The 22,527-nt window shown below is 38.0% G+C and overlaps 2 protein-coding genes and 1 long non-coding RNA gene across 10 annotated transcripts in view; all 3 read right to left on the bottom strand.

Annotated features, from left to right (window-relative positions):
• Positions 1-295: 295 nt before the first annotated feature.
• On the bottom strand, positions 296-4,054 carry LOC149050937 (uncharacterized). Of its 4 annotated transcripts, none has more exons than XR_016183513.1 (5): positions 3,511-4,054; positions 3,269-3,420; positions 2,776-2,956; positions 2,422-2,463; positions 296-2,144 (listed from the first exon to the last, which is right to left on the bottom strand). It is a non-coding gene; the product is annotated as an uncharacterized LOC149050937 (long non-coding RNA). The 4 variants fall into 4 exon arrangements; XR_016183511.1 differs by lacking the exon at positions 3,269-3,420 and adding an exon at positions 2,631-2,698; XR_016183512.1 differs by having other exon boundaries at positions 2,776-3,420.
• Positions 4,055-17,904: 13,850 nt separating this feature from the next.
• Positions 17,905-22,369, bottom strand: LOC149050936 (uncharacterized). 5 transcript variants are annotated; one of them, XR_016184121.1, is made up of 8 exons: positions 21,698-22,154; positions 21,488-21,591; positions 21,176-21,285; positions 20,909-20,982; positions 20,696-20,808; positions 20,496-20,591; positions 20,067-20,385; positions 17,905-19,849 (listed from the first exon to the last, which is right to left on the bottom strand). XR_016184121.1 is itself a non-coding variant. In XM_089197949.1 (8 exons), the coding sequence occupies exons 1-7, from the start codon at positions 21,967-21,969 to the stop codon at positions 20,315-20,317; spliced, it is 840 nt and encodes a 279-aa protein (XP_089054075.1). In that variant the 5' UTR covers positions 21,970-22,155; the 3' UTR covers positions 19,497-19,849; positions 20,293-20,314. The 5 variants fall into 5 exon arrangements, 2 of the variants coding, with proteins under 2 accessions (XP_089054075.1, XP_089054076.1); XM_089197949.1 differs by having other exon boundaries at positions 19,497-19,849; positions 20,293-20,385; positions 21,698-22,155; XR_016184123.1 differs by lacking the exon at positions 20,496-20,591 and having other exon boundaries at positions 21,698-22,369.
• The window catches only part of LOC149050919 (uncharacterized), a 218,824-nt gene continuing 214,201 nt past the window's right edge, over positions 17,905-22,527 (bottom strand). Inside the window, exon 4 of the mRNA XM_089197952.1 lies at positions 17,905-19,667. Coding sequence (XP_089054078.1) covers positions 19,518-19,667 — 150 coding nt within the window. The 3' untranslated portion in view covers positions 17,905-19,517. The remainder of the gene's footprint in view (positions 19,668-22,527) is intronic.

Below are 22,527 nucleotides of genomic sequence, written 5' to 3'. Positions count from 1 at the left end.
AGGGTCAATTCAGCCCCATTGAAATGGGGCTGTTTTTGGCACCAATTTTGGGGCTGAATTGACCCCGTTGTAGGGGCCAAATTGGACCATGTGAAGGGTGAATTTGAAAAATACAGGGGCCACTTTGAAATTTATAGGGGCCAAAACAGCCCCCAAAATTTCAGCCCTCTCAAAAATGGCCCCTTTAAAAAGAGCCAATTCAGCTCCAATGTGGGCCACTTCAGAAGTAGAGGGCTCTTTCCTCTCCATGCTGATTTTCCCCCTTACATTCCAATAATGAAAATACACCACATACTTTATCTTTAAAACACTCATTTATTAGCTTCTAGATATTGTTTATGTAAAAACCTTTTATGCTACCTGATTTTACAGTTAGTAAGAATCTTAATTGTGGTATAAAACAGACAAACTTTGAAACATCATGTGAAAGAATATAACATACATACATATTTAACATTAATTCAACCATTTTCTAAACTAGATCTCTTCCCTAAATCAGTATACTTCTTAACAGTGCAAGCATTGCAAGAAATTACACCCAAGAGACACTTGTGAGTAAAGCTTCCCTTTTCAATGACTTAGCAAATGTGGTAATGTAAAGCAGCTTATAATTAAGACTGATTTAAAGTACAGAAAATTATCAAAGTAAGACAGAGGCAACAAATGGTCCAGTTCCTGCACAAGAATATAGACCTTGTTTGATTTGTGCACATGAAAAACAAAGAGCCTTAGAGCAGCAAAGAGTATTCTTCCAGTGGATGTGAGAATACATGCACTCATATTACTACTATAGATATTATCAAAATATAAACTATCAGCAAGTACTACCGCAGGCATTTGCCAAGTCATTGAAAATAGAGGAAACAGTGACAAGAGTCTGCCTGTGCCCAATTTCAAGCAATGCTTGCTCTAAAAAAAGTCAAAATTGCCTTTGACCGATTGTAAGAAAATATAAATATGCCAAGTAACCCAATGAGAGCATTAAGAATCTTTTCTTGTGAGAAGTGACAAATTACACTTCCCTCTGTGACTATATTCAGGTGATTGATGTATTGAAGATCTCCAACAATTAAAATTTGTGCTGGACATAATCTCTGATTGCTGAATCAACATCAGCTACTCTATGCAATAAAAACAAGTTTTACAACCACATTAAAATCAAGCCAAAGTGCAAAAAGTGCCTGTAGCCAGAAAAAAAGAATATATATATAAACACTTAAGTTAAAGAATTAAAGAGGACGCATCAATTCTCTGTGACTGAGTTTTGTGCCTAAGTGCTTGTCAGACAGAAAAGTTCTGTCTGACAAGCACTTAGGTGCGAAATTCAGAGTCACAGAGAATTGATGTGTCCTCTTTAATTCTTTAACTTATGTATACTTAGCTCTACTACCACAGCATTGAGCACTTTATGCCAAGGTAGACTCTACCCCCACATTTACATATATATATATATATTTTGTTTTTCTAAAACTATAAGCTAAAACACCAGAAATGAAAGTGGAAGTTTAGCTCAATGTGTGTAATTTGTCTACCATTCAAGACTTGAAAAACTAATGTATTACTCCCAAAATATCTGAAAAAAATCAGCTATTCTATGTCCAATATTTATCTACTGGTTTGACAACAGGAATATTTAAAAAAATATATATAATATATAAAGGAATATTTTAAACAAAAAGGCAAAATTAATACAACCCCAAAGTACTTGAACCTTTGTATCTGGACTTCATTGGCAAATGGGCTCAGAAATTTTAGCTGTTCATCTTAGTACCAAAGTAGCAGTTTTTTGGACTTGTACCTCCAAAATGGTCACAACTTCATTAAATGCATGTGATGACAAACACACAAGAACAAAGGTCATGAACTTAAAAGGTGAGAGTGATTATTTTGCAGCTTTTTATTTTAAGGCAAGAGATTCAGCACTACAAAATTGTCTCTCTTCACTGCAAGCAGAAGAGGTGAAGCAATAGATTTTTAGACCATACCAATCCATTCAGTTTCCAAGTCAACTTAGTCTAGTATCCTGCTAACCATACAAGGATACTCTGCAATAATTTTTTTTTTGCAATCCACTGTTGCTCAGAGTACTTTAGGCTGCTGATGAGATATCCCTTCTGGGTATCCAACTCTACTGAGGCAGAGAACTGTACAAAAAAAACAAACAAATGAGCAAATTAATTTGTTGTCGGAGAACAGTAAATTTTTGCAACCACAAAGTTGCAAAATATTTGTAAGCAAACTGTGCATAAGAAGTAAAAACACAATAATGGTGATCATCAATGATGTATTTTCACCAAACTGTATATGTACTTATCAAGAAAAGAAATCATACATCTATGCACTTCAGTTTTAGTTCAGTATTCATGAATAAATAAGGATTGCTTGTAGACTTAAAAAACAAAACAAAGAAAAGTTTCTTACCCTCGATGGTAGTTGGAATTTCGAAAGCCATTCAGGAGGAACCTGTAGGTAAATATTTGTTTTCAAAAAAATTAAACTGTCTGATAACATCCTATCAATGCACTAATTTTTTAATTTACCAGATTTAAAAATTGGGTTTACTTTGTTTTATGTATGGTGCAAGTAAATACATATCTAATATATTTGAATAAAAATAAAGCAAATCTCGCCATTTTTGTAGGTGCAATCCCCGAGATTTGTCATCTTTAACTGACCAACTGGCACCTTGTGTGTTTTCCTTTAGGATATAATCGAAAGAAAGTAATCGATATGTACTCTTCACCATCCTGCTAAGTTTAATATACAAGAACTTACTTAGACAGTGCTCAGTTCTGTCGCCTCGTCCGTAAAACAGAGATCCTTGAGCGATTTATAATATTGATTTCCCCATTTCTTTCGGTGCCAATGTCACCTCTAAATTTTCATAATCGCTGATGTTTTCTGAATCATCAATCGACGTTTGAACCGTCTTACTCGAAGGACTTGATTCTGCACGCTGAAAGAGTGAGAGCCAAAAAATCAGCTTAAGTGGATACAAACAAAGACATAGACATAAAAATATCAGTTCATCTTTTCAAGAAAAAGATTAAGAATTCAGAGTGAGAGATCCTAAAATCAGAGAATCTTGAAATAAGTTAAATCCATCTTGTGCAAATGCAGTATTCGAACTGTAACCGTCTCTATCTCTCGGCGCCAAAATTTGATCACGTGACTTTAGTTGCGAAACCGCTGAGACTCAACAAGACTCGGGAGAAGAGGCGAACCATTCATGCGTCAAATTCTCTGGTGGGAAAATTAATTATCGTACCGACGAAGAACTCGTGTCATCTCGAGGTTCAGCGTTCATTGCAATCAATTTCTTGAGCTTTAGACGCTCTTTTATAATAGGGATGTAGTGCCTTGGTACGTCTGCATCTTGGGCGATCGCAAGGAGATCTTGGCCATCGCAACCGTCTTTTTCTGCAAGATAAGATACGAACAATGGAGCGGTCAAGTTTGTGAATGTAAAGTTGCAGTAAAATACGTTGTTAAGAAATTTCTTTTGCCTACCTTTCCTTTCTTAAGTCTCATTCCATGCGACTGTAGCCAAGAAACAGCCTCTTCAGTGACGAATTCGCTGCTATAATTCATTATTGTTTCCGACGCACGTGGTCTAGGTTCGACTAATGCCATCACAGCCAGCTCACGCTCACGTCTCGAGAAAAAGCCAACGATTAATTCGTTGTGTGACTCGGTGTTCAGTTACGAGAGGAACCGTTGAAAATTTGAACACTTTATAAGGAATAGTATAGGGAACGAAATATGGTCGAAAAAAGAAAATCATTTTCATATTTTCTTTTTTTTTTCAAAAATTGCACCTCGTTGGGGCCAAATTGGTCAATCCTACTTGGCTCTTGGAAGGGCCAAATTGAGAAAAAGTTCCAAAGTAGAATTCATAGGGGCCAATTCAGATTTTGGAGGGGTCGAAATGGTACTTGTCCTGCCCGTTTTGGCTCAAATAGTCCTAAACGAACCTTGATGGGCCAAAGTGGCCCTCGAGAAATTGGGGCCAATTTGGCTTTTGGGGTCAATTTGGCTCTTTTCATTTTACAGTGCAATTCTATGCATTTCCAGAACATTTGACATTTTATAAATACCAGCTGTATGTTTTTCCTGATGTTCATTTGTTAAGTAAGGAATTTCAGGTATATTATGTTCAAATGACCAGGACGACGAGCGAATATATACGTACTTTTCATATAATAAAAATTGTCACCGGTCGATCGATTGAAGAAAAGAAGAAGAATAAAATAAATTGATTGAAGCTGTAAAGAAAATATAGTTCTTGTATATGTGTGATTTTACATAGTGGAGCCTAGATTTCACAAACGGACGGTATAAAAGTCTGCTAGGGGTTGTATAAAACCGCACGATCAGGACATATTTACCTGTCATGTAATGAAAAAGGAAGATCACGAATAACGAGTGCTGAAAGAGTCCGATAAATAGAGGAAACAGGAAAAAAAAGTGTTTCCGGAACAAAATCTAGTGTTTCCGTCCACTCTAGATCTGAATTCGTCAGCAAAAATACGACAAAAATCTGTTTCCGAAAAGTAACCCAGTATTTCCGTCGACGTTCTGTCTGATTACGTCTACGGAAACAAGAGAAAAACGTGTTTCCGGAACGTGACTTTGTATTTCCGTGAACGTTTAGGTATGATGACGTCGACGGAAATATAAAAAATTCATGTTTCCGCCACGTTACTATGTGTTTCCGCACATGTTAACATGAAGTTACACTTGCGGATAAATTTGTTTGTTTTCCTTCAACTGAAACCTGACGGAAACATGTAAAAATGTGGTACGGTTCCGCTGTGACCGCAGCAACGGAAACACGAGTAAACGTCACCAAACCGACAGTGGAAACGCGTCTTGAGCATCGTGTTTCCGCAACGTTTTCACATATTTCTTCCACGTTTCCGTTTACGGATTCTTGATATTTCTTCCGTGTATATTATTCGCATCTACTTTAGCGGTAGCGAAATATCAACTTGCTTGATAAATAATAAAACATATAATACGAAAGAAATCAATTTGGAGCAAAGAAAAGCTTCACCACAGCTAAGAGTTGTCATAGGCGAATAAGGTTGCTTTGCTGTGGGTGAGATAGTTTTTTTCGTCTGCCCTAGAGGGATCAACGATTGAGCAATTCTATCTGGTGGTGTGTTGCATGTGGAGGTAGTGTCTAACTGCACCATGATTGATTTGCTTAGGTCCTTGGTCACACCCAGTTCCAAGGGGCTGGACAATTAACGCCCTAGGGCCTCGCCTATTGGATGTTGTGACAGTTTGGGCAATATTTCTGGTTTGATATCAACCTTATGGATATCAGTTTCATACTCCTCCCCTGAACTTTTTTCGGGTTCTTTGTTACCAGCGATGGAGGAACGGAAAGCTGCCAAAGCTTTGCCTTTTGCCTGCCACTTTAGCCTTTGGTCCGCTTCTTCTGCTGTTTCTTCGGCAGGAGGCTCGCTGTCTTACCATCCATTGAGCTCGCACCAATCTTTGAACATGTGAATGAACTTTTCACAATTTCTTCGTGGATCTTCCGTGGATGGAAACTGCGGGAGTTGACCGCAACCCCCTGTCCTGGAAATTTTAAAAAATGTTGTTTTGAAGGACAATTTTACCTTTATCTTCAAATCACTGTTTTACAATTTACCAGAAATCCGATTTCAATCGTTCAACATCTCATTTAAATTCATTTACCTTTCATGGAGTTTTTCTCCTTACACAAAACCACATTTTTTGTACCGATTCATACAGGGGATCAGTTAAATTTTATCGCAACACAACCCAAATCCTCTGACTCCTCGCCTCCGCCCATTCAGGCGATAGATAATGACTGGTAACTAAGGTCATTGGCTTTGTACTTTGCACCTTTACACGTTCGCGACGTGGAAAGAAATGACAAGGGCGCGCCCAAACCAGTCGCTAGACACTTTAATCTTCCTTATCATTCATTACAACATATGGTAGTTTGTGGCCTTTCCTTACATCTTAGTAGTTCGGAAAGCCGCAAAACACCAGAACAAAAATTCATCTTCCAAATCGGCACTCTTAATCCCCACGGTATCAACGAGCGCTTTTCATTCAGCTAATTTACTCTTGTTTTCTTGTCACCATATTCCCACCAATAGCATAGCTCCTCTTTCTGCATATAAACCCACACACAACCCAAAATTCCTCCAATCGCTCTGACGACAGGCTTACGCCCGAAACGTCAGCTTTTTTACTCTTTATGGTGGCCAATTGACGTTTTCAACTCAGTTTTTAACACTAAATTACCTGCTATACCCTACCACAGACGCAGCACCACCGTTTCTTAAGAAACTTACCCCCTTTACTAAATCTTGGTTTCAAATTTTGATTACCTCAAGTCCATGCGTTGTAGAGGAGCCAGTTTACAGCTCATAATGGCAGGATCCAAATCCTATATCCCAACTGGTATATTTGCCAAGGCTTGGTTTCATATTTTTAAAAGAAATTATATCTCCATTGTTATCAGTGGGGATGGGATTTCTATCAAAATTTTATCAATCCCACAAGTTTCAAAAAAGGTTCAGAGAGACGCAATTTACCGAAAGACGGAGAGTTCAAAACTCAGCAGTTGTCGAAAATGCGTCTGAAAAAAAAACCATTCTTCGAACCTTTGAACTTTGCCTCGCTCCCAAATTCGCTACATTTTTGTTCATTAAGGGGCTTTACAACATATATTAAATGATATTTTGACCCACGTCCAGTTTAATTCAATTAACTCAAATTTAAATAGAAAATGTTCAAAAGGACACATTAAACATTAAATTATGAATCGAATGTGTTACTTACAGTGTAGTCAACTCGGAGTTGTTATTAAACACTCTAGGTGGTAGCTCCTTGATTTGGCAGGATCGTATCGGATAAGACCTTGGAACCTCGTTATTTACAATGCACTCTTGTTAACTCCGATGATAAGCTCGTCCTTTGATTTCTTGCTCCAGTTAGAGTTAGAAAATTTCTACTTTTATCAATGAAAGATGAGCATAAGCGTATTCAAACTCTTCTACAGCCATAATATGCGAGTAAAAGAGAGTGACATGGGTTTCAGAGTGTGTGAGTGAAGCAGCGGCGAGAATCAATTTTCACCAGTTACCTGACTAAGCTTTCTTAAGACGACATCCGTGCAAAAATCAAAGAACAATGATTTTTTTATGGCAAGGGTCAAAAATTCAAATTGTCTCAATTTTTGCACACAAGTAGACCCTATTAAGACAAGAAAGGCTGTGTATTTTTTTTCTCAAATATGTTTTTATTTTCGAGAAAAACGAACTTTTCGCTTTCACCCTCTGGAATCGATGAATCGGGTCATAACAGGTCGAAAATTGAACACTTTCGCTCGCTCCGCATTTCAAAGATATTACGTCTAGGGAAATATAACCAACGTGTGCTTTTTCATAGACTCTTTTTATTCTGTAAAATGTAAGTTGTGTAGGAATTAGTTGCTTAGAAGCTTTTAGCCATGCAAAAAAACAATGTGCTCCCTTCCATTACAAAAAAATGTTGGTGAAGAAAACCTCTTTTTTCACCATGTGCCATTATTCAGAATTCCACAAAATTACGTATGTAAATTGCCAAAGGAATGATCTTTAAGATGACGTAAAATTTTTTTAGGGAAAATGTTTTCTCGCGACGCAGGAAACTCTTCAAAGTAGCACACGGAAGACACAAAGTCACGTCATATGTCGATTGCGTGACCAAAGAGTTAAGGAGCATTCCTGCATTTTAAATGACTCAAAATCGTACAGGAGAACGTTTTCAGAAACAAATAACAAATTTATACCCAGTTTTGCTAGATCAATTTGTCTATTATCATTTGAAGTTTGTTTCTGCAGAGATATTCTGCCATCGTTCTGTCTAGTATGATTACGCACTAGTGCCAGCAACGGTATACGATTAAAAAACTTTGCTGTTCTCTCGCATACGAATCTTAAGTTTCTGCCCCTTGTTTGATTTGCTAATCCGTGCCTTTTAACTAACCTATTTAAAACGAAAATCCACAAAATGTTACTTTACTGAGGCCCTTGCAGGAGTTAAGTGAGGGCCTGCATGACCTAATTTGCATAATTGCGGTACGAGTCGTCGTGCTCGTGTGACAGAATAATTTGGACCTAAGAGTGGGGTCGGTTGACGCCATTTGAATAGGCACAAATACGAGGAAAAGAAATAATGTGTCTAGATATCCATTTAGCTCTGAGCTTTCCTAAATTTGTACTCGTGTTATTTTTTTTCTGCGTGAGAAAAACTATGATGTTTGTTGACTTTTCTACTTAAAAGTGAGACAATTAATTAAATTAACAAAACTTAATAAACAATCCTCCATTCGATTTTTCTCACGTGAAACTAAGAAAAAGAATTATTTCCTTCCTCCTTTGAATCGGAAGTCTCGCTTGTGAATGAAATGGAAGCTTCTTGTTCATTCAAGTTTATCGTTAGAAGTGCTTGCTCGTACGACCGACAAGACAGGAGTAAATTATTTGAGGTGGTTCCCTTGGTGCCGTGCAATAAGGATTTACAGGGTCATAAAAGTGCTTGGTGTTTTGCCGGAGTTAAGAACGAGAGTGAACTTAACCTTGCCCAAGCAGGTATTTTTTACATGAGTGGATAGGATATAAACGCCTTAACAATTTGTCTCTTCCACCGTTCTGAGCTTGGCGAAGGACCCAGAATACCTACAGAATTCCAAATGATTGTAGGGATGTCAGCCCTGATCTCTCTAGAAATCGAGAGAGCTGTATAGGAAGTGGGAGGCACAACCGATAAGAAAGAAGATTTAGCTTTTGTGACTTAACAGTCCAAACAATGCATAAATTCCTGGAAAGCGCATTTACTGCGTTTAACAAACCAGGACGAGTCCAGACCAGATCTCATCGATGAGCTAGATGAAACTTCTGCCTTACTGGTCTTAGACTGGGCAATGAAATATCTACCAAAGAAATTTAGGGAGAGCCAAACAGACTGGTTTGGTAAGGAGGATCTGCCATAGTATATCACGGTTGCGACGAGAAAGAGAAATGATGGCAAGATTAAGATTATGACATTTGTACACTTATTTGAGACGTGTCATTAGGACAGTTCTGCAGTTCTTGCCTTACTTAACGACGTCTTTCGTCGACTGAAGGATGTCATGCCTCATGATCATTTATAATCCATTTATCTTAGACAAGACAACGCTGGGTATTACCACTGCGCTTTAACCCTGGTCAATCATCCATTTGAATTCAGGCTACGATATAGAGTCGGTATCTCAAATGCAGAAGGCAATAGAATCATTTGAAGGTGTCCCTGGAGTAAAAGCAGTGTCGTGCAGACCTCTTTTGTCTTCCATCAAAAAGCCAGTGAAATGGGATGTTGTGAGCTTTGTCAACAACGTTCAGAATGGCGAGGAAGGTGTGAGAGTATGGAGATCCGGCTACAAAATTGGAGGAAGCAAATTCATTCCTTGAAGCAAGTTCCATGTTCCTGACCAGGACGAAGTTCTAACACTTGAATGCAGTGCAGCAAGCGAAAACATAAAAGCTAATTTTGTTCCTATCAAGCCGAGACGATCTGCCGGAGTTTGCTAAAACATCTCAAAAGCACCAAGACAGCACTGATGAAGGTATCGATGATTCAAGTGAAGAACTAGAATATTTTTTTCTGCTCGGAAGAGGGTTGCATTAAGTCCTATCAACGCCATTCGTCATTACAGAAGCTCTCGAATGTGGGAGACACAAGTATGTTCTTGAACATGAAACTCTTTATGACCGCGCCGTGCTAGGGTACGCCTCTAGACTAGAGAAGGGACCGAGTGCTGTGCCGCAACTGCTGGGTACGGAATCCACCCGTCATCGTCTGTAGCTTCTCTTGAAATAGGATGGACCCGAAAGCAGAGTCGTTCTCGCAATACTCGTTTCACTGATAAGCAAAAGGACTACTTGATAGCCAAGTTTGAAACTGGAGAACAAACGGGACAAAAGGCAGATGCTGCAAGTGTCTCAAGATTAATGAGGTCTGAGAAAGACAAAAACGGCGAGCAGCTATTTGACTGCTCTGAGTTTCTTACAAGCAGGCAAATTTCTAGTTTTTTTCTCGTCTGGCCTCAAAGCGAAGTCTCGACCACCAAGAGGTCAAAGACAAAGAGAGCAGAAAAGGAGAGCCAGCTACAAGCAATGAGTAAAAAGGTGATGTCTGAAATTTCTATTCAGCACGCACATCCAATCTTGTACAACGATTACAGCATTTGTTTTCTAGTTAAGAATTCTAAGCTTTAAAACTTTTCAATCAAAGTGTTAAATGACATTTGTACTTCTTTCGGACTCGATAATTCCCAGGTCGACGTTAATAAAAAGAAGCCGTATGTCGATATTCTAACAAGCCTTGTCATGGACTGCCAATGTCAGGCAAATGGGGAATGAATGACAATGTTTGACAGTCCCTGCAGCTGCCGTTAGTTGTGAATTTTTTGGTGTTCAGTCCTGCTGACACAGTTTCGCAACTGTATTTTTACCGTCCAGCGACCATGACTGCAATTATGCTAATTAGGTCATGCAAGCCCTCACTTAGTCCACCTAACTCTTGCAAAAACCTCCCTTTGAAAACTCTTTTGGTTTTTATCGAGTGCTAGTTAAAAGGCACGGGTAAGCACATAGAGAAAGTTGAACAATGGGCAGAAACTTAAGATTCGTATGCAAGAGAACAGCAAAGTTTTTAATCGTATGCCATTAGTGGCACTGGTGCATAATCGTACTAGACAGAACGATAACAGAACATCACTTCAGAAACAAACTTCAAATGATAAAAGGCAAAGTAATTGAACAAAACTGGTTATAGCTATGTCATTTGTTTCTGAAAAAGTTCTACTGTTCGATCCGAAGTCATTTCGAAGGCAGGAATGCTCCTTAACTCTTTGGTCACGCAATTAACATATTGCGTGATTTTATGTCTTCCGTGTGCTAATTAGTTTAGAGTTTCCTGCGTCGCGAGTAAACATTTGCCCAAAGAAAACTTTACGTCATTTAAGTTACATACGTAATTTTTTGGAATTCTGAATTATGGCACATGGTGAACAAAGAGGTTTTCTTCACCGACATTTTTTTGTAACGGAAGAGAGCACATTGCTTTTTCGCATGGCCAAAGCTTCTAAGCAAACAATTCCTACATAACTTACATTTTACAGAATACAAAGAGTCTATGAAAGAACTCCCGTTGGTTAGATTTCCCAAGACGTAATATCTTTGAAATGCGAAGCGAGCGAAAGTGTTCAATTTTCGACCTGTTATGACCCGATTCATCGATTCCAGAGGGTGAAAGCCAAAAGTTCGTTTTTCTCGAAAATTGAAATACGTTTGAGGAAAAAAATACACAGCCTTTATTGTCTTATTAGGGTCTACTTGTGTGAAAAAATTGAGACAATTTGAATTTTTGACCCTTGCCATAAAAATGTCGTTTTTGTTTGATTTTTCCACGGATGTCCTCTTAACTATCGCGGGTGACCAATTCCGCATTTTTCTGGCATCTATTTTGTTTGTATATGCGAGCACATCTGTATGACTGGTTACCATGAGTTGTTCTTAGGAAAAAGTATTAAAATAGCTGTAAATTTTTTACACAAAAGCATTATCAAGAAATTGCGTGGTAATTGACTACTCCTTTTGTCAGGCTGCAAGAGTTGTTAGTGAAAAAACATCCTTTTCGTGTTGCACCACGAATATTTGTAAGGGACTAATAGAGATCCTATCACATCCTTGAAGCATTAAAATTGTTAAGATTGAGGTGACAGGATTCAAATCCTATATCCCCACTCGCACATGTTCCGAAACACAGTTTCAAATGTTAATAGAAATCCCATTTAGATTATTATAAATCCCACTGTTTGAAAAAGAAAATGGTGGTATGGATGCAAATTGCGTTACGTTGATCTAATTTACTGCGACCATATCATCACCCAATCCGAAGTAATACATCAATCCATAGTTAGTAGAGAAGTCTCCTCTACTAACTATGATCAATCCCAAAACATTTTTTAAAAGTTTACCTTTATTATCAACTCACAGTTTTATAATTAACCAGAAATCCGATTTCAATCGTTACACGAAAGCGCGCCATAAAAGGAGAGGTGCCTTAGGTACCTCTGAATCATTTGTCAATCAACCGTCGTGGCATACAGAACTCCAAAACAGCTTGAGCTGCAGCCAATGCAAGGCACTGACCAGAACACATTTCTCGGCAAATTTCTACGTTTTCATCACAATGGAAGAATTTTTTGAGGTTTGTATTACCTTCCTCCGACCGAAACCTTCTTCATTTGTAGCGGTAAATTTGAAATTCGAAATGATTCGCTTCGCCATCGCCTAAAATTGCCATGGTGTAATTTCATGTCTGTTCTTAAAATACTGGATGTAGATGACCGTTAGAATAAAAAGAAAAGATGAAGAAATGTTCAAGGCATTTCTTCAATAATGCGAAGGGGAAGTGCTGTTAACCCAACGGAAGAAAAATAAAAGCAGAGTGACCATTGCAGGCGAAGTTCTGGAGCGCGCGAGTGAACGGCCGCCAACCACCGATTCACTTGGACATGTCCAGGCATCGATGTCATCTGTACGGGCTTCCTCCACAAGTGGTGCGATTTCTTTTTCTTCTTTTTAAATCTAAGTATAATATGATTACAACAATACTGAATGATCTTTAATACATTAGAAAGGTAACTTAGGACTACAGTTCGATACCAACAATCACTGTGATAATGTATCGCCAAGATTGAAACACTCGCGTAACGCAATAATTTTCCAGAAGTAACTAATTGCAGATTTTTTTCGAACTAGGAAATACTAGTTAGAACATACTTTCAAACCACATATTTTTTCGTATGATGCGACAGTTCATGTCTAACACTGCTTCCTTTTGATGCCTTTATTTTCCGAAATGCAGCCTTGCGTGACACCTACGAAACGTTTTGTCCTGCCTAAGAATGTTTTGTCCTGCCTAAGAATGTTTTGAAAGAAGTTATTTCTTTAGAACTACAAGTTGTATTTATTGCGATATTTTATGCAACACTATGGGCATACGTGTCAATTAAACATGAACGTGCGACGTAGAAAAGATTAGAAGACGTAGTGGAGAGCATTGAACAAATGTGGGCTCTGGAAAGACCCTCTTTACCAGGCTAGAAAAGTCGAACTGGGGGACCACGTTAATGCAGTCTTTGGCCATCTTTATGCGGTCTTTGATGCCGAGAAGTCTGCTCTCCTGAGTTCGAGGAACTTCTATGTTGAACGAGAACTGTGGACCTCGATCCGTTGGATGCCTTTTCTTGGGTACAGATGGCTTATTTCCCTCAGCCATAACGAATAAATTTCCCAATAAATATATCTTTCGAGCAGCGACAGCGAAGACTATTCCCCAAACTGAACTAGAGTTGTGAATTTCTGTCTCAAAATCGCACTTACCTGTGAAATCATCCATACTTTAGAGGTTTTGTCACAGAATTGTCACAGATAACAGTAGTCTGAGCATTGCGCATAGAATGTGTCATGAATCCGCTAGTCTCAATGGGAATAATCTGAAGGCTCGAAGAACCAGTTTATATCAGGGGCTTGGGACATAAGCTGAAGTTACACGGCTCGAATTTTGAAAAGACAACTGTGCGAGTGTCACGTCGACCGCAGATGCGCTTTCAGCGGCCGAACGATAAGTTAGTGCCAATTACTATCAAAATGAGCTCAATTATGGGAATGAGAGTCAACAAGACGCAATATCTTCTAATTTAGTGACACAAAAAAAAACACTTCAAGTGGGACTTCTATGCAGACCGTTTCACTCATGGTGGGAACGTTGGTCGCCATATTGGATGATTTTTGCATTTGAGCTGAAACAAAGGGGAGGAGCCAACCTATTTATAACGCGCCTTCGTGTTAAAATTCACCTTTCACAAAGCCTTTCCCTAACGCAAGCAATCATCAGGAAAAATAATCAATTCGGACTTTTTTCCATAAAATGAATGTTCAAAATTAACATTCCCACCTCCCCCCCTCCCACTTAGAGAACACACTGTTAGGTCAAAAAGAGATATTTTGTTTATTAAACTTGAATCATCTACAAACAGTATTATGTCAAAACTAAGGTTCTCTTCTTTGCGCAAGTTTAGGCTATGTCTTTTTAAAAAAAAAAATTATTTATTTGGAGCTGCCGGTGTAAATTTAAAGAGAGGCACCATTCTCGCAGGCGAGCTGCAATTTTAAACCAAATCCTCTGATTCTTCCCTTCCGGCCACTTAAGCGATAAATGATGACCGGTAACGAAGGTCTCGAGGGATTTGGCCGAAATTCTAAGGGTCTCCCTCAGTAGAAGAGGAGTCTGGAAAGAAGTTAAGAGTTAATTTCTATTCCTACAGATGTACTTTGCAAACTCTGTAAGTCTTAAAACTTCATGACATGATTAATTTCCTTTATTGTCTTTCTTAATATCGTTTACATAGGTACTTATATGACAATCAGATAGCAGAGCTACCACGTGGAGTCTTCAGCTACAACACCAAGTTGATTGGACTGTAAGTAAACAACATTTATTGCTTATCCCATGAGACTTATTTTTAAGAAGCTTATACAGACCCAGTCACGTGTGTAAACTATAGCAATTTGTAATGTTGGGACTCAAATCCAATATCTCAGCTCACCTACTTACTAAATCTTGGTTTAAAATTTTAATTGCCCTTAAGTCCATGCGTTGCAGAGGGGCCAGTTTACAGCTCATAATGGCAGGATCAAATCCTATATCCCAACTGGCATATTTGCCAAGACCCCGTTTCAAATTTTAATAGAAATTCCATCGCCGTTGTTATTAGTGGGGTGGGATTCAGTTTCTATTAAAATTTTATTAATCCCACTAGCTTCAAAAAGGGTTCAGAGAGACGCAATTTACCGAAAGATGGAGAGTTCAAAACTCAGCCAGGCGAAAAGAAATTTGAAGTTAACAAGAATAGCAAAATCAACAAATTCCAACCTCCTCCTTCCCACTCCCCCCTCCCACTTTAAGAACATATTGTTTGTTCGTAATATTCAGATCAAAATTGAACAAATCACATCGCGTATTTACCAAAACTCGATTCTAAATTTAATTGCCCACTGGCCCATGCGATCGGCTGCATTGAAAATCCGATTTCAATCGTAACTGATCTCATTTAAATTCACCTTTCATGCAGCCTTTCCCCTAACGTAAGCAATTATCAGGAAAAAATAATCAATTCGGACTTTTTTTCATACAATGACTGCTCAAAATAAACATTCTCACCTCTCCCCTTCCACTTGGAGAACACATGGTTAGGTCAAACAGGGAATATTTTGTTTATTACATTTCAATCGTTTACAAACAGTATATTGTCAAAACAAAGGTTCTCTTCTTTGCGCAAGTTTAAGCTGTGTATTTGTAAAAAAATTAATTTTTTTGGAACTGCCGATGTAAAATTAAAGAAAGACATGATCCTTGCAGGTAAGCTGCAATTTTACCAATTGCAGAAAAGGAAGACTAAGAAAAATTCAGACTCGGACGGGATTTGAACCCAGGCCTCCCAGAATATCACTACCAACTGAGCTACGGAAGTAAATGTCAACTCTTCCGCCCTAATGCCTATTTACTTTTATAGGACGCTTTATAGCCCTTTAATATTTGCTTCAGTTATATTCTGGTCATTGTCCTTCAAATCTTTTTTTTATGTGCGTATAACAAAACATTTAGAAACATTTTATTGTGGAAACGAAGGCTCATTTTACCGCGCGACTTTTCGATATGTATTTGTGATGAAATGAGTTTCTTTTGACTTGCCGATTAAAATCAAATAAAGACATGATCCTTGCAGGTGAGCTGCAATTTTACCAATTGCAGAAAAGTTGACTAAAAAACAATTCAGGCTCGGACGGGATTCGAGATACTATTTGGGTGATGCTGCAAACTGAGCTACAAAGCCACACGTTATGAGTGAAGTAAATTTTGGAAGATTTATCTTTTGTTGGAGAAAACTTATGCTATTTGCAAAGAGGTAAATCAAATAGCGCCATGACAAACGTAGGTGAGCTGAAATTTTAGCAATTACAGAACAGTCCAGAAAAAAGGAGAAAAAGGCTCGTTCCTTGACTTTAGGGGTTACCTCGCTCCAACTTGGGAAGAGTAGAAGAATCTTGCAACAATTTTGCTTTTATTTTTTACTTTGTTTTTTCAACACTTTAGGTGTATTGAAAATTGTTTGAGTTTACCTATTTGTTACATTTTTTTGGGTTTCGCATACGCAATAATTTTTAAATATTGCTAAGACTCCTTCCCAATTTTAGTTTATCCAACCAATTTAAAAAAAAAACAAAACAAAACAAAAGTAAAAAAACAACAACAACAACAAAAAAAGGTGAAATGAACGACGTGAAATTATGTGTTGTTCAGAATGCTCATAAAAAGTATTGGAAAAATTTGTTATAAGATACGCCCTGAAAATCTTTCTCATTAGAGCCCGTTGATTTCCGAGGGTAAAGGTCAGAATTCAGATTTCCATGATTTTGAAAACGACCAAATAATGTAAGCCAGCACCTTGAGTAGGATTTGATTTCAAAATTTGTAGAAATCAACTACAGCGTTACGTGAACATTGTGGAAATGCTGAGAAAAGAAAAGCCCATGTTGATAAAATTGCCCTATGGAACTGTGATCTGCGTTCTTAGTTTTCTTTTTACCTGCCAAAGTCGCTTGGTTATTTTGGAAACTAATGAAGAAAAAAAGTGAGAGATCAGAGATGTCTTTAACCTACTCAGTGGGGATGGGATTTCTATTAAAATTTTATCAATCCCACAAGTTTCAAAAAAGGTTCAGAGAGACGCAATTTACCGAAAGATGGAGAGTTCAAAACTCAGCCAGTCGAAAAGAAATTTGAAGCTAACAAGTATAGCAAAATCAGCAAATTCCAACCTCCTCCTTCCCACTCCCCCCCACCCCTCCCCACTCCCACTTTGAGAAAATGTTGTTAGTTCGTAATATTGAGATCAAAATGAAACAAATGTTATCGTTTATTTACCAAAACTCGGTTCCAAATTTTAATTGCCCGCTGGTCCATACGATCAGCTGCATTGAAAATCAAATAAAGCTACGCTACATGCAGATGAGCTAAAATTTTAGCAGTTATCGAAAATGCATCTGAAAAAAAAAACATCTTCGAACCTCTGAACTTTGCCTCGCTCCCAAATTCCCTAGATTTTTGTTCATTAAGGGGCTTTACAACATACATTAAATGATATTTTGACCCACATCCAGTTTAATTCAACTAACTCAAATTTAAATAGAATATGTTCAAAAGGACACATTAACCTAGACTCACCTAGGAATTATGTTTACCAGTTACCTCACCAAGATTTCTTAACTATCGCTGGTGACCAATTCCGCATTTTTCTGGCATCTATTTTGTTTGCATATGCGAGCACATCTGTATGACTGGTTACAATGAGTTGTTCTTAGGAAAAAGTATTAAAATAGCTTTAAATTTTTAATCAAAAGCAACATCAAGAAATTGCGTGGTAATTGACTACTCCTTTTGCCAGGCTGCAAGAGTTGTTAGTGAAAAACATCCTTTTCGTGTTGCACCACGCATATTTGTAAGGGACTAAGAGAGATCCTATCACATCCTTGAAGCATTAAAATTGTTAAGATTGAGGTGACAGGATTCAAATCCTATATCCCCACTCGCACATGTTCCGAAACACAGTTTCAAATGTTAATAGAAATCCCATTTAGATTATTATAAATCCCACTGTTTGAAAAAGAAAATGGTGGTATGGATGCAAATTGCGTTACGTTAATCTAATTTACTGCGACCATATCATCACCCAATCCGAAGTAATACATCAATCCCAAAACATTTTTAAAAAGTTTACCTTTATTATCAACTCACAGTTTTATAATTAACCAGAAATCCGATTTCAATCGTTACACGAAGGCGCGCCATAAAAGGAGAGGTGCCTTAGGTACCTCTGAATCATTTGTCAATCAACCGTCGTAGCATACAGAACTCCAAAACAGCTTGAGCTGCAGCCAATGCAAGGCACTGACCAGAGGCTAACTTCTCGGTAAATTTCTACGTTTTCATCACAATGGAAGAATTTTTAGAGGTTTGTATTACCTTCCTCCGATCGAAACCTTCTTCAATTGTGGCGGTAAATTTGAATTGATTCGCTTCGCCATCGCCTAAAATTGCCATGGTGTAATTTCATGTCTGTTCTTAAAATACTGGATGTAGATGACCGTTAGAATAAAAAGAAAAGATGAAGAAATGTTCAAGGCATTTCTTCAATAATGCGAAGGGGAAGTGCTGTTAACCCAACGGAAGAAAAATAAAAGCAGAGCGACCATTGCAGGCGAAGTTCTGGAGCACGCGAGTGAACAGCCGCCAACCACCGATTCACTTGGACATGTCCAGGCATCGATGTCGCCAAATGAATCATCTGTACGGGCTTCCTCCACAAATGGTGCGATTTCTTTTTCTTTTTTTTAAATCTAAGTATAATATGATTATAACAATACTGAATGATCTTTAATACATTAGAAAGGTAACTTAGGACTACAGTTCGATACCAACAATCACTGTGATAATGTATCGCCAAGATTGAAACACTCGCGTAACGCAATAATTTTCCAGAAGTAACTAATTGCAGATTTTTTTCGAACTAGGAAATACTAGTTAGAACACACTTTCAAACCACATATTTTTTCGTATGATGCGACAGTTCATGTCTAACACTGCTTCCTTTTGATGCCTTTATTTTCCGAAATGCAGCCTTGCGTGACACCTACGAAACGTTTTGTCCTGCCTAAGAATGTTTTGTCCCGCCTAAGAATGTTTTGAAAGGAGTTATTTCTTTAGAACTACAAGTTATATTTATTGCGATATTTCATGCTACACCATGGGCATACGTGTCAATTAAACATGAACGTGCGACGTAGAAAAGATTAGAAGACGTACTGGAGAGCATTGAACAAATGTGGGCTCTGGAAAGACCCTCTTTACCAGGCTAGAAAAGTCGAACTGGGGGACCACGTTAATGCAGTGCGGGAAAGGATGCCCAATTGTGTTATAAAAGATGTGAGCTCAAGATTTCCTAACCCTCCTGGTATTGCCTATATGGGGCATAAATGGGAATAATAAAATTCTCATACAAATGCCCACCTCAAAGAGAGCCCAAGTACTCAATATTTTTTAAGGTCCATTTTACAATGTCCACACAGCAAATTATAGTGACTTTCCTATAGGTTAGGAAAAGATATACAGTGCAAAGAAAAGTAACAGGAGGAAACAGAGAATGAGTCTGCTTGGAAATACCTTGTGTCAAACCTAATATTCATGTTTTCATTGCTTGGTACCAGCAGTTGTTAGAATTGGTCCTCTCTAATGACCTCACATATTAATACTAAACATTTGGGCTCCTAGTTGCAATTATCTCAGAAACTGTGGTGCAATGGAAAACAAAAGAGACATCATTTGTTGGTATTAAAAAAGGTAGACCAGATAGTTTCTCTGAAATTAAATGTCTTTGAAGTAAGCACCCTGGTCTCTGCCAAGCGGTTTGAATGCCTGGTATGTTGGTGCATCTGTAGAGATGATGCTTCTCGATTCACATTTTCATTCTGTAAGACAAATGAGTCAATGAGCAAGAGAAGGCAGTGAATCCAAAAAGTGCCAAAGTAGTTGTGCAGAATTAACAACATAAGCATGCAGCTACTACTTCAGGTTTAGTTAAAAGTTTTTTGCTCATCACATAGCCATTCTGCTTGCACCATGACTCTGCATGGCATCTGACATGATTTCCCTGAGTAATAAATACACCAAGTTATAGAAAAACAGACTAATAAATCAGTACTAATAATGATAGTAAGTATAATGTCTCTTGTTCACCATTATTAAAGAAATATGTGCAATCTTTGAGGTAATGATCATGTCATATCTTACTAGAATAACACAACAAAAGGTACTTACAGAAATGAAAACAAAATACTATGTTCTCAATTAACAGTCACTCAAACTACCTGGTAATGGTCAACTACATTCAACAGTGTACCTGGAAATTCTTCTTCATTGGGTGGACTGTTCTTCATGCAGAAGTATACAAGAGTCCTTGTACTTTTCACTGTAAAATATTCACAATTATTATATTCCATTGTATTCATCTTATATCAAGAAGGAATTTGACATCTGCAGATAATTGTGGAGAGAATATAGCTTTTGATGACTCTCATAAGAGAGATATCTTACCTTTGTCGAACGATTCAAAAAACTACTTTGAGCCCTCATCCCTCTGGGCCCCTGAGGCAACTTCCTTCATTACTTTAGTCACAGACTTTGCACCTGAAAATAAAAAAATATATATATTAATACCAATAAAATGCTAACTTTCAAGAAATAGTCATAATCATCAAGACAAAATGAGCGAAAAAATACAAGTGTGTACTGACTACCAGGCCAAGAGTCAAAGGAATTAAGCATTCCTTTTGACAAGATCCATATTTTTAGCTGTAATACAAAGTCATATGCCACCTCTGCAACATGGAACCATGAAAAAAGAATTACTTTAGCTGCATTATAAAAGATACTTCTGATCTCCATATTTGTATTACATATGTGATATGATATTATTGAGGATGCAAATTTATCATGCCTTGTGTCTCAGAGAGATAAGTCAGCAGCTCTTTTGTCATAGGGACCTCACGGCTTACTGCTGAAGTTTCATTGGCCCTACTCCAGTTGACAACTGCTAACACCTTTTTGGTCCTAAAGATAATCAGTGCAAATGAAATGATTTTAGGAATGGTGTTGAACATACCAGAGGTTCAACATATCATACAAAGAGATCAAGTAGAAACCATCTTACAAGAAAGAAAGGGCTGACACTGTTGTGTGTGCTGCTGATTGACTGGAATCATGCCTTGCATCTGTTATAACACACTGTAGGAAGAAATGGTAGAAATCATGACACAAAAATGGTCACATTTCTCTACTCACAGATATTTTCAAGGTTTACAATCTGATATAAGATTTTATGTATTTGTATGTGTCAGTCTACATAATATATTCAGAGTATGGCAGGTGTATAAGTATGTGGCCAAAGACAAAATGAAATTAAAATGACAACTTGTACCTCTCCATTCACAGCATATGCAGGGTTACTCTTCACTTGTTCTCGAGCAGCCAACATCGACTCATTGGAGACCCTCTTCACGACTGTCAAGTAACTGAGCTTTTCCAAGACTGTTGAAGTGATTAAAAATAGAAGTATTTTAGAATTGTATCTGGTAAGGCACAAACAAAAGAAGGAACAGTTTAGTCAGTTTGAGCTATCTTGCTAAAACATTCATGATTTAGCAACCTGCAAACTGCTGCTGACTGCCTTCTCCTTGCAAGGAGAAAGACTACATGATTTTCAGAGCATCTGAACATGTGCATTGCTAACCTGTGTTGGAGGTCTTTTTCCCCTCTGACCCGATGTTGGCTGCTTGACAGAAACTTGTGTATTCTCTCTCTGTCAAGCCACAGGACAATACTCCATGAATCAATCTATGAAAGAGAGACAGAGAAGTGACCAGTTACAAAAAACAAAAACTGTAAAATACCGAGATAACAAATTTCAGTAAATTTCAAGCAAAAATAAAAGAGTGCTCACCTGAAATTTACATAGTACTTTGGAGGAGATCCTCCCATGATAGGGGAGGAGAGCCACTTGAAAGAATCTCCACCAACACATGAAATTTTCACTGACACTACATGACTCTGTCGATCGAAGACAAGTGACTCACAAGCGAGGGGTTTTCTACAATAACAACATGATGTCGTTAGCGTATTAGAGAAAAAAGAAAACAGAGTTCGCGGAGATTCTTCCCTGCAGAGATACATGTATAAGGAGTCGTTCTCTGCTGAAGATGCAGCGATTTGCATTCTTTGTGGCGTACGTTCTGCTTGTGGAGGAGAAATTGGAGAAAAAGGATCAGCCAAAGGCAAAGAAATACGCGAAGATGGAGTGGAAGAAGCTTAAGGAATTGAGAACCGTGCAGTTGTGGATGGTGTATTTCGGACTTCCCGTTGATGATAAGCCCAGATCGCTCGATGTCAGACATTTCCTCTTAATTTTCTCCTCAAAAGCTAACAGAAGAGCTTCCATCAAATCTGCATTCTGTGTGCTTGTCGTCGCTTTTGTAAGATTCAACGAGCCCATGGCCATTTTTATGCGGTCTTTGATGCCGAGAAGTTTGCTCTCCTGAGTTCCAGGAACTTCTATGTTGAACGAGAACTGTGGACCTCGATCGTTGGATGCTTTTTCCTGGGTACAGAGGCTTATACTATTTTGCGAAACGAAACGAAACGAAACGAAACGAAACGAAATCGGGTCAGATGAAATAAAACAAAAGGAATAATGCAGATATATTTTCAAATAAGGTAAAGATAACTTTCACAAGGATTTTGGAGTAATCGTTCATTAATAAGAAGGATTTTTAT

Source organism: Pocillopora damicornis, chromosome 2, assembly GCF_964200805.1.
Source record: "Pocillopora damicornis chromosome 2, jaPocDami1.2, whole genome shotgun sequence".
NCBI classification, from domain to species: Eukaryota; Metazoa; Cnidaria; class Anthozoa; order Scleractinia; family Pocilloporidae; genus Pocillopora; species Pocillopora damicornis.
This window is presented reverse-complemented; position numbering and strand designations above follow the sequence as displayed.